At 41.6% G+C, this 17,756-nt stretch overlaps 1 protein-coding gene across 2 annotated transcripts in view; it reads left to right on the forward strand.

Annotated features, from left to right (window-relative positions):
• LOC140494459 (AP-1 complex subunit mu-1) overlaps positions 1–17,756 on the forward strand; it is a 103,496-nt gene that overhangs the window by 16,903 nt on the left and 68,837 nt on the right. For both annotated transcript variants that reach the window (XM_072593639.1, XM_072593638.1), the window contains exons 3-6: positions 2,870–2,937; positions 3,977–4,107; positions 8,029–8,176; positions 9,215–9,341. In XM_072593639.1, coding sequence (XP_072449740.1) covers positions 2,870–2,937; positions 3,977–4,107; positions 8,029–8,176; positions 9,215–9,341 — 474 coding nt within the window. The remainder of the gene's footprint in view (positions 1–2,869; positions 2,938–3,976; positions 4,108–8,028; positions 8,177–9,214; positions 9,342–17,756) is intronic.

Below are 17,756 nucleotides of genomic sequence, written 5' to 3' on the forward strand. Positions count from 1 at the left end.
TTTTACAAACCCACCAACCTCCACAGCTACCTGGATTATGCCTCTTTCCACCTTACCTCCTGCAAAAATGCTTTCCCGTATTCCCAATTCCTCTGCCCCCATCGTATCTGCTCCCAAAGGACCAGTTCCACCACAGAACACACCAGATGGCCTTCTTCTTTAAAGACCCTAATTTCCCTTCCAACGTGTATGAAGATGTCCTCCAACGCATCTCATCCATGTCCCGCTCCTCCACCCTCAAACCTCACCCCTCCGGTCCTCACCTTCCACACTACCGACATCTACATAAACCGCATCATCCGCCGACATTTCCACCACCTCCACCCCACCACCAGGGATATATTTCCCTCCCCACCTCTTTCCGCTTTCTGCAAACATCATTCCCTCTGTGACTATCTGGTCAGGTCCACGCGCCCCAACAACCCACCCTCTCTTCCTGGCACCTTCCCTGCCACCGTAGGTATTGCAAAACCTGTGCCCACACCACCTCCCTCGCCTTTGGAGCCTTTCCCATCCATCAAAGTTTCACCTGCACATCCGCCAATATCATTTATTGTATCCGTTGTTCCTGATGCGGTCTCCTTTACATTGGGGAGACTGGACGCCTTCTCGCAGAGTGTTTGAGGGAACATCTCTGGGACACCCGCACCAATCAACCCCACCACTCCGTGGCCAAACATTTCAACTCCCCTTCCCACTCTGCCAGAGACATGCAGGTCTGGGCCTCCTCCACCGCCGCTCCCTCACCACCTAACACCTGGAGGACGAATGCCTCATCTTCCACCTCGGAACACTTCAACCCCAGGGCATCAATGTGGACTTCACCAGTTTCCTCATTTCCTCCCCACCCCACCCCCACCTTACCTGAGTTCCAACAATCCTTATGACCTGTCCTCCCTGCCAATCTTCTTTCCCACATATCCGCTCCACCCTCCTCTCTGACTTGTCACCTTCATCCCCATCTCCATCCACCTATTATACTCTTGGCTACCTTCTCCCCAGCCCCATGCCCCTTCCATTTATCTCTCCACCCCAGAGGCTCCTGCCTTATTCCTGATGAAGGGCTTTTGCCCGAAATGTCGGTTTTCCTGCTCCTGGGATGCTGCTTGACCTGTGCTTTTCCAGCACCACTCTAATCTAGACTATTGTACTTGGGAACTGTGAAAGCAAATGGCAAACCACCTGTGGGCTGGCGTCCACCACTTTAATGATCAGTGGCTTAAGTCGCTTATGCCAATTTACTGACAAATCCACAGAGATAATTGTCTTCATGTGTAGTACTATTACATCTTAAGGATTGATCTTCAGCAAAGGTATACCTTGTAAAGGCACCCCATAGCAAGCAATCTAATTGTGGATGGATGAATGCCAGTAAAAATGGGAAATAGTGTTCCTGATAGCATCCATGAGCAACTTGGGTCTAATTTTAAAATGATGCTCCCTTGTTATAGATTGTCCCAACAGACAAGATCCTTTCTCTTTTTGCCCTATCATTTCCATCCCTTTGAATTCAGCCCTCTTGTGATAAAAGACAATATCCAATCGCCTTTTTAAAATTTACTTTTGTACTTGTCCACTAACTTTGCTTTGGTTGAATTCCTGAACCTGCTCCAGCACAGTATCCACATTACCCTTTGGATAATGTTCTGATCTAACTTTCCTTGAACCACAGTGAATGATGTCATGGTCTCCCACATTGGATTTTTTTTTTCGTTTTAGTTTTGCTGACTCACCTTATCTATCCAGGTTCCTTGCAGCTTTTTGCTGCTATCCATATTAGTTGCTGCACTTTTTCAATGAGAGTTGTGAGCATATTTAGATATGCAGCTCTAGTCCTTACATATTGCTTTATTCGTATTTGTAAGTAGTATTCCTGGTATGGATCCCTGGAATATGCTCCCAGTTTGGTGCATACAGATCAACGAACTTTCTGACTTCTGCCTTGTAACTAATTCCCTATCCAAGCAGACAGGTTACCTGCAATTCAAGATCTTCTTATTTTGTTGATAGTCTCTTTGATGAAACTTTGGAGAATTTATATGAAAGTCCATCAACAACAATATCAATATGTGCAATCTCAACAGCTTCACCAAGTTAGGAACAGATTTGTATAATGCACTGGACTATCTCTACCCACTTTTCAATTATTCGTTTACTTATATTTCTAAAAGACTGGAAAGCTGTCTGAACTGGATGTCATCTCATCCCCTAACGTCAGTCACTTTCAGGACCTGAGAGGAACTCCTTCATACTGGTCAGCCTCACAACTTGGCAGAATCATTCAAGTTTGTTGTTCATGTACTGTATGTTATCATCAGACTAGATAATGCAGAGTGCCGGTTATGAGACTAAACTCTGACTCATTTATCTGTCATTGACTAATTTGTCAATTAATTGTGTTACCATTGAATGTTTAATAAGCTAGATAAAAGGCTGTTCTGTCCAATCAACACAACTCTATTCTTTCCAGCTATTGTGCTGCCTTTTCTCATGCCAGCTGGTCCACCAACCTTGCCCCATGCTATTATTGCTACAGCATAATGATTAAGCATTTCCTTATCTCTAACCAGCTGCACTGTTTATCAAAAATACACTCTCAACTTTGCCTGAAATCACAGAACTTTCTGGTTGTTTTTGCTCACATATTAAAGTGTGTAGATGCTATTCAGATTTCAATGTGTTCTTTTGTGCTCTGTTATTAAGTGATATCTTTTGTTCTTATTTTACTGCACTCAATATTTGACAATTCTGTAGATGGTTCTTAATTTTCTCCCAGGAGATTACATAGCTCCAGTTGCTTGGAGAGGATGTGGGGTGGCGTACGCAATTATGGCCATTAGGTTAAATGCCTTGACTCTAATCTCTGCAGTTGTTGCAACCTCCAAGAAGAATGCGTGTGTCTCTCTGGTGTTTGCTTTTCTATATAAGGTGGTTCAGGTGAGGATATTAGTTTTATTTCTTCCTCCTGTCCCCAAATTTTTTGCTGGTCTGGTGAATCAGTAGCTTTCCCATTTCCTTTTTAAAAGTTTTGAAGGTTTTCAAATTGGCTTACATTGAAGGTGGAATTAAACAAGTTGAAAGACTCCCTACGTATCCTGTTATTTACCCATATACAGAATGCAAATGTTCACTTCTGAAATGTGTAATTTCAACCAACAGTTTGTTGCTTAGTTACAGAGACGGTGATTCTCCAATTATTTTTGAGAACTTTGGAGCTCTGTTGAATGTGTTAAATGCTTAATCGTGCTGTCAAACATCACAAGACTCTTCTAAGTTTGTAACAGGTCGGTAAATGAATTCCAGGCCAGATGGTGAAGAATGAAATCAGACGCACATCCTCTTCTTGCATGTCCTTTTACAGCTTTACATACGTTTGTTTACGACTCATGACTTTGCTGTTCAAAACTATCCAACTCATGGTCAAGCATTTTCAATGACCTAGCTTCCAGTGTTATCTGGGAAAGAGAATTACACAGACTAATGACTCTCAGCGAGGAGAGAAAAATCTCTTGTCTCAGTCTCAAATGTGAATCCTCTAATTTATTAACTGTCCCTGATTCTAGACTCTTCTGCAGACTGTTTCTGAGATTAACTAGCTTAGCTAAAGCCAACGATGTTCCTGTTATCTATCAGATTTGCCTTTAAGGTACTGGCTGAGATGGCTGACTCTATTAGACTTACCTACAGTGACTGAGATTACCTAGCCCTGAATAGAATGACATACTCAGCTACCTCTGTGTAATCAAGGCTTGTGGGACTTTTGTTGACCTTGTCTTCTTTTATTCCTTTCCTAACAATAGAAGCCTGTTTCTGCTTGGTGGAGGTTGGAAACTTTGTGGCTGTTACAAGCTTGAGTTTGCATTCTCCTATCTGCAGTGAAAGGTGTTGTTTCTGTAGCTTCATCGTTGCATGAAAGTTTGAACTGTAGGGGTCATGGTGTATTGACATTGACATTTCTATCCCCTTTTCTTTCCAGGTATTTTCTGAGTATTTTAAAGAGCTGGAAGAAGAAAGTATTCGTGATAACTTTGTTATAATCTATGAGCTACTTGATGAGTTAATGGACTTTGGTTATCCACAGACTACAGACAGCAAGATTCTGCAGGAGTAAGTGACTTAATGTTTATTGGTGTATTGCTCTAAGATAAATGGTAATCAGCCAGGAGGACAGTACACCTCCAAAAATCTTAGCCTTTTTTTAAAAAGGAAGAATCTGTGATCTTTTTGTTAGTGATTGGGTAATTGCTACATTTGTATTGTTCCACTGCATCCTCTTACTGTTTTTCTGAACCATCCCAGAGGTTTCACTTTCCCATTGGTAACTACCACTTTGCTGAAATTCAGCATGAGCAAAAATGGATCTATTGAATAACTGCTCAATAAATGGCAGTGAATGAAGGCTTAGCCCTTGCCCTCATCCCAGTATGAATTATTTTTTTAAAACTCATCTCCGATTTACAGGGTTAACTTATACCCTGTATCTGTATGCTACCTTTTGTTTTTGTTAAAAAAAAGTTTAATTCCTTACTGCGGTTAGTTTTTTTCCTGCTTATGATTATTTATGCATCATAAATAGCACAGAAACAGGGAATGCAGCCCAAATGATCTTTGGTAATGTTTATGTTCTGGAGGAGCCGCCTCCCACCTGTGTAGATATCCTTATGTTGACTTTTCCTTCAAGTAATAAAGTACCTCATTACTTAACTGTTTAAAAATTCAGCATTAATGAATGCATTTGCACATTTGGTTCCCAACTTGCTCTTTACTTGAAAGATACATCAAAGTTAATAATTGGAGAAGTTACATTATTAAGTTAGACTATCAGATTTAATACTGAAATTAATGATGTGGCATTTATCTCAGAAGTACTTGATGCCATAACGCAATTTTTGAGAATGGAAAGGTTTTAAAAGCTGAAGTGAAAATGGATAAGGTTTCTAACAAATGGTGGTACAAGGGTATGGATTACTTTCTTCACTGTCAGATCAGTGTAGCTTTAAGATTAAAACATGACCAGGTCTTTGCTAGGGTGTACGTTCCTAGGCGTTTGCTGTATTGGGATGTCAAACAGTTTTGTTTGCTTTGGGGATGGAGCTGTTATGTATGTAAATGCTTTGGGAGAAGAAGGTATGCAGTGAATTAAAGCAGATAAGTAAATGAGTGTAGGGAAATGTGCTGATCAGTTTTAGCTTGTTTTTTTTGTAATATATGCACCAATTTTTTGAAACTCTTGGTAGTTCTATGACCATAATGAGTGTTTTTTGCCATCACCCCTGAGAAACTACTCTTGTTGGCTAATAAAAGCTCATTCTATCTTTTTTCCAATCACTGGCGTTAAGGTCAGTTGTAGTGCCTCAGCATTTCCCTGGCTGTTTGGTTATCTCAACGCAGACGTTTCTAATTTGGTAATGTGAGAAAGAAAGCTTATCTTTTTCTGGGCATGTCCATGCTGGCAATCTGTTGGTCTCTCTTCTAACTTGTCCCCATGTCTCACTGTCATTTCATCCAGAGCCAATCTACCTTGCATTACCTTGAGTTTATCTAGAACTCTGCTGCCTGTTTCCAAGAAGGCATTCACCCCTCTGTTCACTGATCTACAATGAATGGATGTTAAGGTTGTAACACCATAGAGGCAATATTACAGGACCACTAGTTTAGAGGTGTAGAATGATGACCCCAGTGTTTGAACTTAAATGCCATCACAGCAACTCTGGGAATTTGATCATACTCTCTGCCTTTCCTACCTGAGACTATCCTTCAGCAGCAACTGAATCAGTCAGGCACAACCTTTTGGCATGAGGCTGCAACCACTCAGATGGACTTTGGACATAGTAAGCAGTAAACAACCTGGCTGGCTCGGATTCTGAAAGCTTTATCGCTTTTGCTGGTCTGAGGGGTGATCCAGTAATAATACTTCCTTTAACCCTCTTGTCCTTGCTGCCTTTCGATCTGAAGAATATTGGCACAGCGGAGTCTATCCACCCTTTGAGTGTGGCCCAAAAACTTTAGGAATTGAATACCAGGGATGGGGCATTTGGAGACTGGGTCTCCTGTGATGACACCCAGGGAAATGCGTCCAACCAGAGTTAGCAATGTAACAAAGGGTAGTACCAGATTTTCTTGTGCACTCCTGAGAATAGAACAGACAAAGTTAACAGGAGGTCTGATGTGTCCAAAATTGCAGAGCTTTAATAATATAAATTTTAAAAAAGACAATTTCCGTTCTTCCCGGTATTTGTAACTAGAGGACAACTGATTTAAATGAATCACAGGGCAGACAGAGGCTGATTAAGATTCTTGGTCCTTAAGCAATTTCTTTTGGATGTGAAAACTGGAATCAATCCTGTAACTTTTCAGGAAAGAAGAGGAATATCTGTTGAAAATTATAAAAGTATTGGGCGAAGACAGAGAAATTAGATAATGGGATGATGGGAGGTCATTCCCTGAGAGCTGGTGCAACTGGGTGGATCAAAACATTCTCGTTTTCCTCTAACCATTATCGGAAGATTGCAAATTGAAAATCTTTTGATATCTTGTGATTTGTACATATTCTACATGTATTAATGTAAACCTGGAATTGCTTTTCAATAGTGTTGAAGTGTACATTTGCACTTATGTAGAGAAGGCAAAAATCTGCCCTTCTGTTCAATGGAGCCAAACACCATAGTTTTCATTTGTATCTTTAGTTGAATTTTGCTTGGTCATAAAGAATATAAATATTGCGGATTTTATGTTTATTTTACTCTACCCTTTTCTCCATTTTGCTTTGCTCTATAACTGTCTGGTTATAGGATACATATTATTTGCTGAGTGAATGGCAACTTCATTTTAAAAACCAATGAAAATAATTGCTAATGAAATACAGGTACTCCTTCTGCTTTGCATAATGCTATTACTCAGTAACAGTTTGTTTTCCCACAGGATGTTTGGCTGCAGTTACTTTCTGGCCATTTCAGTGTACTTTTAATCAGACCACCCACCAATCTGCGAGCTCTTCCTGGACATCTGTGACCCTTTAGTGAATGGCACTTATCTTGTGCCACTCTAGCAAACCCCCTCTGCTGCTTTGAAGTTAAAATGACGGTTATTCAAAACCCTTCTTAACCAGAATGTAGTGTTTATAATAAGTTTGGAAGCACCTAATCTCTGATACAAGTGTTCTCTATTTGAAAATGGTAAAATAGTTCTTTAGTTTAAGTACTGCTGAAAAGATTTCCCATGAGAATGTGATGGTGAACTTCCCCCTTTGATTGGCACAGGCAGCTTGGTGTCGCAATGGAATTGCTAGTATTGGTAAAGCTCTGATGAGTCATCTAGACTTAACGGCAGTTTGTTCTCTCCACGGATGCTGCCTGACCCGCTGTGATTTCCAGCATTTTCGGTTTTGAGCAAAATATAGGTCTGGAGTTTGAGGTCCCAATAGCGGTGAACTGGGGAGAGCAAAGCTGTGATGGGTAGGGTTGGTGAACAATGGGAGTTGAGCTGAGGATGTCCACATAGTGGGGGACAGTAAAATGGGTGAGCAAAGCTAGACGTAGAGGCTACTAGTTGGACAGTGGGAAGGTGCTGGGGTAGTGATAGCTCAAATTAGAAATTCACTGAAGAAAACACTTCGGTAATTGTCTGTAATTATTTTATCATTAGGTTGAAGGTGAATCTCGTGGAGTTTGTCATCATTCCTTCATATCAAATGGGAAATGGCATTCCAGGATTGTGCCACATGACCCCTCTGTTCACCCTGCCACTGAATCCCCACAGCAGCCAGTAGAGCAATCTTCTGCTGCTGCAGGCAACAGAAGTTAAGAGCATAGTTTTAAATGCAGTCGGTGGGGTATGTCTCTGTATTGCTACTGACTTGGGAAATCCAAGCAATATTTACCCATCCAGCACCAAAGTGTTAGGACTGGAATCAAAGCTGTAGATAGATTGAAGAAACATGACTGCAGTACAAATTCAACATCTGGGTGTCACTTGTTAAGTTGGCCTTGTATTGGATGAATCTCCAGCTTGCGTTCATTCCAATCTTAGGTACATCACGCAGGAAGGTCATAAGCTGGACACTGGGGCTCCCCGCCCACCAGCAACAGTCACTAATGCTGTATCTTGGAGATCAGAGGGCATCAAGTATCGGAAAAATGAAGTTTTTCTCGATGTTATTGAATCTGTCAACCTACTGGTAAGTTCATGCTCCGTAGACTCTTTGTGCTTAGCAAAGTTCAAGACTTCCAATTCATTTGGGAGAGGGAGGAGAGAAAAGTCAAATCTGTCAAAACAAACAACACTCTTGAATGAAGCACCAGGCATTGGTAAATGCTCAGATCCTTCATGTGAGTGGCTTTCCAGTTAATGAAGCCATTTTATGACCTATGGATTATCTCTTAAATGAGTGCTGAGACCTGCATTCAACCTATTTTACTGCATAACTTAAAAAGGCCACTTGTATGCATTTCAGGTGATCTAGTGGCTTTTCCTCTACTTTGGTCTACTTGACCTGTGTATGACGTATAGATGCAAATGTTTCCCAGTAAGTTGTGAGTACTACCTTGTGACAAGTATGAGGCATATGCAGCTGGGCTGTGGAATTTAATGAAGTTGTATACTAATGATATGGGCTGCTCACAACATTTTAAAGGGAGCATTGATACTAGAAAGGTGTGTGGGATACAAAAATATATTTTGAGTAGTATCACGGCAGCTTTCTGCAGTGGCTAAGTGCATTCACCTCTGAATCTTGGTTTTGATTCTGTCGCTTGCTATTTGGATAAATATACAAGCTGCAATAATCCTTCTTCAGCCTGTCAGTGACCATAATGCTGATAATCAGTGGAACTGATGTTTATAAATTGGTAATGCCATCTGAAAGGGGACAGACACAGGCAATGGATGTCATCCTGAGGCAGTGGACCTCTATGGAAGTTTGGGTTTTGTTGAGGCAGCTGTCCAAAGCTCGGTATAGGAATGACTGTCCTTAAAGTCACAGCAAAAGAATTAGAAAGTTGCCATTCCCCTTTCTGATGCTGCTCACCTCGCCGAGCATTAAAAAAGTTAAACTTCATTTCTCGAATGTTTATTGAAGTGTTGTCCCATGTAAAGTGCCTGAATGTTTCATCATTTGAATTTCTAGTTTGCATCAGTAAAACCTTTCATATACTTCGTTTGAAAGGAAAATCAATGTGAATCAGTTCTACTGTTGTCATCTTTTCTGTCACTCTAGGTTAGTGCTAATGGAAATGTGTTACGTAGTGAAATAGTTGGCTCTATCAAAATGAGAGTATTCCTATCGGGCATGCCAGAGTTAAGACTTGGACTTAATGACAAAGTATTGTTTGAAAACACAGGCCGTAAGTATTCTTTTAATTACCGTGACAAGCAAATTGTTAATTGTTAACCCTTCTGTTTCTTGTGCATAAAGAAAATATGTACTGTACTTGTGGGATTTAGCATAGGGAATCTTGGGCAGTTTCTTGAGATGTTTAACTCCTTTTAATATCCAAAGGATATAGTTTGTAAAATTGAAGCTACCAGTTTGATGAAATTTGGAGGAAGTGGAGTTAAATGTTCCAGATGTGTCCTCTTGGAAAGATCAGAAATCATATCACATCACACCAAGTTATAGTCCCAACAGGTTTATTTGAAATCGCAAGCTTTCAGAACGCTGCTTCTTGGTCAGGTGAAGTAAAGAGAAGCAGACAGGCACAGAAATAATGGACAGAGATCAAAAGATCATACAAATGATGTGAGTAGAGTGACTACAGGCTGATGGGGTGAGTAAAATGTCAATAACTGAATAAGCAAGTGAAGGGATGACCTATCTGATTAATTGAGGCAGAGAGATAATTACAAAAAATTAATAATGTGGTGGAGACCAACCAAGTGGCTGGCATAACATAGGTATTTTTTGCAGTCTTCAACAAGTCATCAATGGCAACGAACTGTGATCTCCGGTAAACCACTTAGGGCGTAGTCATGTAATGTGTGTTACAGTGCAGGAAATCGAGAGTGCAAAGTTATTCCAGGGTCAAAAGACAAGATACGAGTAACTGCGAATGGATAGAACAAGTATTGAATGCACCGAACTGGGCAGAGGGCAAAAATAAAAGGATATGCAATAAAAGCTGTAAATAGGGCAGTGACCGCACTGTATCTGGTGGTGTTGCACGCCCATTTGTGGAAGAGTTGTGCAGTGCTATGTGAAAAGCATGTGATGAATTGTGTGATTAGCATTGAATCGGGGGAGCTGGCTGTGAAACCTGCTAATGAAAGGAAATCATCTTAATTTGTAGAATGTCCTTTTACAATTAGATTGCATCCAATCACTTTGCAAGTAAGAATTACTTTTGAAATGTGATCCCACGGTGTAATGTAGAAAATGCATCAGCTAATTCACACACAACAAGATCCCATAATGAGTGTAATTCCTGTAACATGACAGACTCTTAAGACACAGAAGCTGGCTATCTAGCCTAGCTTTCAGAAAGCTGGCAAATTTAGTTCCACGTGTCTTTTTTTTGTGATCACTGGCAAATTAGTTTTCTTCAGTACGTGGTCAATCTTATTCCACCATCTCTTCAGGCAATGTATTCATATCTTAACAATCCTCTATGTTATATCCTCCCAAGTTCATTTATCAGTTACTTTCGATTTGAGATCTATGGGTTGTCGTACCTTTGTCAGAGGATATAGCTTTTTCCTACTTGCTGTATGAAAGCCCCTCATAATTTTGAATGCCTCTGAGGTTTCCCCTTAACATTGTCTGCCATAAGAGAGCAATTCCAGCTTCTCTAATTGCTCCGTGTCTCTGAACTTCCTCATTCCTACCTGTTATTGTCAGTTTGCTGGATGGCTTGGGTGTAGATGATGTCGGTGATTGAACTATCAATGTCTGTACTAGCTGTAGTAGTTCATGGAAGCCTGCATCTTTCTAGCTTGATGCAGAATGGTGCTCTTCAGGCTGTTTCTCACTTAGAGGCGTATATGGTGCTATGTGGACTGAGGCTTAAGTGATGTTGAGGCTCCTTTGTACCCATTTCAGGACCTTGATGTTCTTCCTAAAGTATGGTGCCCAGATTTGTGCACTAGCTAGGGCTAAATTGAGATTTGTAAAGGTTTAATACACTTTCTTGTTTCTGTATTCTCTCTTCTTATTTGTAAAACCAAATATTCCACAAGCTTTCTTGACTGACTTCTCAAGTTGCCATTTTGTCTTCAAATGTTTGAATACCCAGCCCACGTCCCTCTGTTCTTGTAACATTTAGATAACGTTGCTTGCCACATTATTTCTTCAAATTGCATCACTTTACAAGTGCTCAGAGTCATTTCCTCTTGGATCTGCCCATTTTACCAGTCTGTCTTCAAGTCTTCTATTTTAATTTCCCACTCTCTTCCCATATCCCTAAGACCAAGCATCGGTCCGTCTCGGCCTTAAATATTTTCAGTAATGGCACATCCACATCTCTGAGGTGGAGAATTCCAAAGACTCTCAAGTCCTCATCTCAGTCTTACATAATTGACCCCTTTTCCAGAGGCTGTGCCCTTGTATTCGAGATTAAATAAAAACAAGGACTGCGGATGCTGGAAACCAGAGTCTAGATTAGACAATAGACAATAGGTGCAGGAGTAGGCCATTCAGCCCTTCGAGCCTGCACCACCATTCAATATGATCATGGCTGATCATTCCCAATCAGTATCCTGTTCCAGCCTTATCTCCATAACCCTTGACTCCACTATCTTTAAGAGCTCTATCCAATTCTTTCTTAAATGAATCCAGAGACTGGGCCTCCACTGCCCTCTGGGGCAGAGCATTCCACACAGCCACCACTCTCTGGGTGAAGTAGTTTCTCCTCATCTCTGTCCTAAATGGTCTACCCCGTATTTTTAAGTTGTGTCCTCTTGTTCGGCACTCCCCCATCAGCGGAAATATGTTTCCTCCTGCCAGAGTGTCCAATCCTTTCATAATCCTATATGTTTCCATCAGATCCCCTCTCAGTCTTCTAAACTCAAGGGTATACAAACCCAGTCGCTTCAGTCTTTCCGTGTAAGGCAATCCTGCCATTCCAGGAATTGACCTCGTGAACCTACGCTGCACTCCCTCAATAGCCAGAATGTCTTTCCTCAAATTTGGAGACCAGAACTGTACACAGTACTCCAGGTGTGGTCTCACCAGGGCCCTGTACAGCTGCAGAAGCACCTCTTTGCTTCTATACTCAATTCCTCTTGTTATGAAGGCCAGCATGCTATTAGCCGCCTTCACGACCTGCTGTACCTGCATGCTTGCCTTCATTGACTGGTGGACAAGAACACCCAGATCTCTCTGAACAGCCCCTTTACCTAATTTGATACCATTGAGGTAGTAATCTGCCTTCCTGTTCTTGCCACCAAAGTGGATAACCAGGCATTTATCCACATTAAACTGCATCTGCCCACTCACCTAACTTGTCCAGGTCACCCTGTAATCTCCTAACATCCTCATCACATTTCACCCTACCACCCAGCTTTGTATCATCAGCAAATTTGCTAATGTTATTGCTGATACCATCTTCTATATCATTTACATATATTGTAAAAAGCTGCGGTCCCAGCACGGATCCCTGCAATACCCCACTGGTCACTGCCTGCCATTCCGAAATGGAGCCGTTAATCACTACCCTTTGTTTCCTATTAGCCAACCAATTCTCTATCCAATCTAGTACTTTGCCCCCAATACCGTGCGCCCTAATTTTACTCACTAACCTCTTGTGTGGGACTCTATCAAAAGCTTTCTGAAAGTCCAGGTACACAACATCCACTGGATCTCCCTTGTCCATCTTCCGAGTTACATCCTCAAAAAATTCCAGAAGATTAGTCAAGCATGATTTCCCCTTCATAAATCCATGCTGACTCTGTCCTATCCTGTTACTATTATCCAGATGTGCTGCAATTTCATCCTTTATAATAGACTCCAGCATCTTTCCCACCACTGAGGTCAGACTAACTGGTCTATAATTTCCTGCTTTCTCCCGCCCACCCTTCTTAAAAAGTGGCACAACATTAGCCGCCCTCCAATCCTCAGGAACCGACCCCGATTCTATTGAACTCTGGAAAATAATCACCAGCGCATCCACGATTTCCCGAGCCGCCACCTTCAGTACCCTGGGATTTAGGCCATCAGGTCCCGGAGACTTATCAACCTTCAGACCTAACAGTCTCTCCAACACCAAATCCTGGCAAATATAAATTCCCTTAAGTTCAGGTCCTTCAGACACTGTTACCTTAGGGAGATTGCTTGTGTCTTCCCCAGTGAACACAGATCTGAAGTACCCATTTAATTCCTCTGCCATTTCTTTGTTCCCAGTAATATATTCCCCTGCCTCTATTCCTGATGAAGAGCATTTGCCCGAAACATCAATTTTCCTGTTCCTCGGATGCTGCCTGAGTTGCTGTGCTTTTCCAGCACCATTCTAATCTAGACTCTGTAATTGAGATTGCCCAACCCACTTAGTGTCTAACTTGTCAAACCCCTTAAAAAATATGCTTCTGTTAAGGCTTGCAAAGTATGAGCATGTTGTAAGTAGTGTTATCTGCAGACTTCTGGAATTACCTACTCCCTACTATCTTCTACCAATTCCTGATCACCTATGTAAAATGAGAACTGATTGGTTCCAGTATTGACCTTTTCTCCCCCGTCAGACAAACACCCACTTACTCTTCCATCTGTTCCTTGGCCAACTTTATACCAATGTTGAATCCAGCTTGTGTTTGTTGAGAGACCAACACTGGGCAAGATTCTGATGAGAACTCCCCAACTCTTTTAGTGTATTATAGCCAGATAAACACAGAGTCAATGCTATGTACAAATTCTCCTGCTCCTCGGATGCTGCCTGACCAAAACCACACACTCGACTCTGATCTCAAGCATCTGCGGTCCTTACTTTCTCCTATGTACTGATCTGCCAACTTTGCAGTTATCATGCTCTTCATTGTTGCTGCTATTGCTGTAAGAAGAACATAAATAACTTTCACAAATAAACCAGATTGCTCACTTCTCTGAAAGGCCAAATGTTATTTTTTACAAAACCAATTAATTTCCAGATGATGTTTTGGCCAGGAGTGATCTCTTGCCCACAAACCAGCAGTTGCCTTGTTTGTGCCAGCAGTCCTCGTGCTTCCTGCAATTAGGAGTCAACTTGACTTGTGCCAAACCATTTGGAAGGTTGCTGCCCAGTTTTGTGCCTTGTAATTTCACTGGATTAAAGCAGCTGTTTGTTTAACCAAAGCAGAGCTCTAATGAAAACATTGCAGTCAGTCAATAATTGTGTTTTCCGCAAAATGCTTATTTATATCAGAGAGAGAAGTGATGGATCTGTTGCTATGATATGTTACATTCAGTCTATGATGAAGAGAACCTGCACAGATAAATTGAACGACTGATGTTGTGACCTGGCTCACAGTTACCAGAATGGTTGTGAGCCTTCGCAGACACATTTCCCAAAGTGCCTCCACTTCTGGCTGGGAAGGGGAGAGGAGGGGAGGGAAGAGTGATTTTTACAGCAGCAAGTGAAACTAATTTTGCCTTGCCCATATTATGTTCCTGTTCCTCAGGTCAGGAAAGAAATACATTCCACTTGTGGGTCACCCATACACATCCCCAAGATGACCAAACAATGTCCAATATACAAACATCATTTAAAGACTGCTTTGACACTTGCCAGAAATAGAAAGGCATAAACCATTTAAAAGGAGTTGATGTGGAATATTTCTGTCTTGCCTGTATAGTATAAAGAGTGGTTCCACTCCTTCTGTTTGAGGAAGCACTGTTAGCCAAGTGCTGCAACTTCATGTAAGCTGCTCAACCAAAGGATGCGTCACACCTGGCAGCAAGTATCCCACTTACTTTGCACCTGCCCCAAGATTACAAACAGGAATCTGGGAGCAGCAAAAAAGGGTGACCTAAATATTGATGCACATCTGCTAAGGAAGAAAGGGAAAAGCTTACTGAGTGAAGACCTCTGTTTTCCTGGAATGACAGGGGAGGATTTGGGTATATTACTGGATAGCTGGTAATGAATGAATTGCACACTTTTAAGTAAGTCTGTTAAAATATTTTCATGTGAAAGTCAAAACTCAGATGAGGACTGAAATTAATGAAACTATAATTGATAGTTTGATCAGTTTATCAGAGATTCCTGATGATGAGATAAAGGCAGGATAGCATTCCTTTAAGAAAATATAATTACATTTATCTGTTGGGATAGCATTTGAAATGATATGTAGGGGAGTGAAAATTGGAAAAGGACTAATCTTTATACATGAGACTACGAAGGTACGAGTTCACATGGACATGATCTCTACTTGTTGGTGCATTGTAAGTCTGTATTGAAGAGGATGTTGGAATGGCATTTACCTCTGGTCCAGAATGAAGCATTAAATTTTCTGCTGTGATCTCTCTTCACATTGAGAAATTTCTGATGATAAAGTTGTGTTCTTTCGTACAGTCACAGAGTCATAGATGTATAGCATGAAAAGAGACCCTTCGGTCCAACTTGTCCATGCCGACCAGATATCCCAACCAAATCTAGTCCCATCTGCCAGAACTCGGCCCATATCCTTCCAAACCCTTCGTATTCATATACTCATCCAGATGCCTTTTTAATGTTGCAATTGTACCAGCCTCCACCACTTCCTCTGGCAGCTCGTTCCATACACATACCACCCTCTGCGTGAAAACATTAGGTCTATTTTATATTCCGCTACTCCACCCCCCCGCAGGAAAAGACTTTGTCTATTTATCCTATCTATGTCCCTCATGATTTTATAAACTTCTATATAAGGTCACCCCTCATCCTGTGACACTCCAGGGAAAACAGCCCTAGCCTATTCAGCCTCTCCCTATAGCTCAAACCCTCCAACACTGGCAACATCCTTGTAAATCTCTCTTTTCTGAACCCTTTCAAGTTTCACAACATCTTTCCGATACGAAGGAGACCAGAATTGCATGCAATATTCCAATAGCTTACCCAATGTCCTGTACAGCCGCAGCATGACCTCCCAACTCCTGTACTCAATACTCTGACCAATAAAGGAAAGCATACCAAACACCACCTATCTACTTGCGATTCCACTTTCAAGGAGATATGAACCTGCACTCCAAGGTCTCTTTGCTCAGCAACACTCCCTAGGACCTTACCATTAAGTGTAGAAGTCCTTTCCCAAAATGCAGCATCTCGCATTTATCTAAATTAAACTCCATCTGTCACTTCTCAGCCCATTGGCCCATCTGATCAACATCCCGTTGTAATCTAAGGTAACCTCCTTCGCTGCCCACTATACCTCCAACTTTGGTGTCATCTGCAAACTTGCTAACTATACCTCTTATGCTCACATCCAAATCATTTATATAAATAATGAAAAATAGTGGACCCCACACTGATCATTGTGGCACTCCACTGGTTACAGGCCTCCAGACTGAAAATCAACCCTCCACCACCACCCTCTGTCTTCTACCTGCAATCCAGTTCTGTATCCAAAAGGCTAGTTCTCCCTGTATTCCGTGAGATCTAACCTTGCTGGCCAGTCTCCCATGCGGAACCTTGTCAAAAGCCTTACTAAAGTCCATATAGATCATACCTACCACTCTGCCCTCATCAATCTTCTTTGTTACTTCTTCAAAAAACTCAATCAAGTTTGTGAGACATGATTTCCCACGCACAAAGCCATGTTGACTATCCCGAATCAGTTCTTGCCTTTCCAAATACATGTACATCCTATCCCTCAGGAATCCCTCCAACAACTTGGCCACCACTGACGTCACATTCACTGGTTTTTCCTTACCACCTTGCTTAAACATGGCACCACGTTAGCCAACGTCCAGTCTTCTGTCACCTCATCTGTGACTATCAGTGATACAAATATCTCAGCAAGGGGCCCAGCAATCAATTCCCAAGCTTCCCACCGAATTCTAGGGTACACCTGATTAGGTTTTTGGGGATTTGTCCACCTTTTGTGCATTTCAAGATATCCAGTGCCGCCGCCTCTGTAATATGGACATTTTTTCAAGATGTCACTATCTATTTCCCTACATTCTATATCTTCCATGTCTTTTTCCATAGTAAATACTGGTGCAAAATATTCATTTAGTATCTCCCCCATCTCCTGCAGTTCCACACAAAAGCTGCCTTGCTAATTTTTGAGGGGCATTATTTTCTCCCTAGTTACCCTTTTGTCCTTAATATATTTGTAAAAACCCTTTGGATTCTCCTTTACCCCATTTCCCAAAGTTATCTCCTGTCCCCTTTTTGCCTTCCTGATTTCCCTCTTAAGTATGCTCCTATTGCCTTTATACTCTTCAGGATTCACTCGATCTCTCCTGTCTGTACTTGACATATGCTTCCTTCTTCTTCTCAACCAAACCCTCAATTTCTTTAGTCATCCAGCATTCCCTACACATACCAGCCTTTCCTTTCACCCTATCAAGAATATACTGTCTCTGGATTCTTGTTATCCCATTTCTGACGGCTTCCCATTTTCCAGCCGCCCCTTTACCTGCGAACATCTGCCCCCAAGCAGCTTTTGAAAGTTCTTGCCTAATACCATCAAAATTAGCCTTTCTCCAATTTAGAACTTCAACTTTTACATCTGGTCCATTTATTCCATCACTATTTTAAAACTAATAGAACTATGGTCACTGGCCCCAAAGTGTTCCCCCACTGACACCTCAGTTACCTGCCTTGCCTTGTTCCCCAAGAGTAGGTCAAGTTTTGCACCTTCTCTAGTAGGTACAT

The sequence above is a fragment of the Chiloscyllium punctatum genome, chromosome 24 (assembly GCF_047496795.1).
Source record: "Chiloscyllium punctatum isolate Juve2018m chromosome 24, sChiPun1.3, whole genome shotgun sequence".
NCBI lineage: Eukaryota > Metazoa > Chordata > Chondrichthyes > Orectolobiformes > Hemiscylliidae > Chiloscyllium > Chiloscyllium punctatum.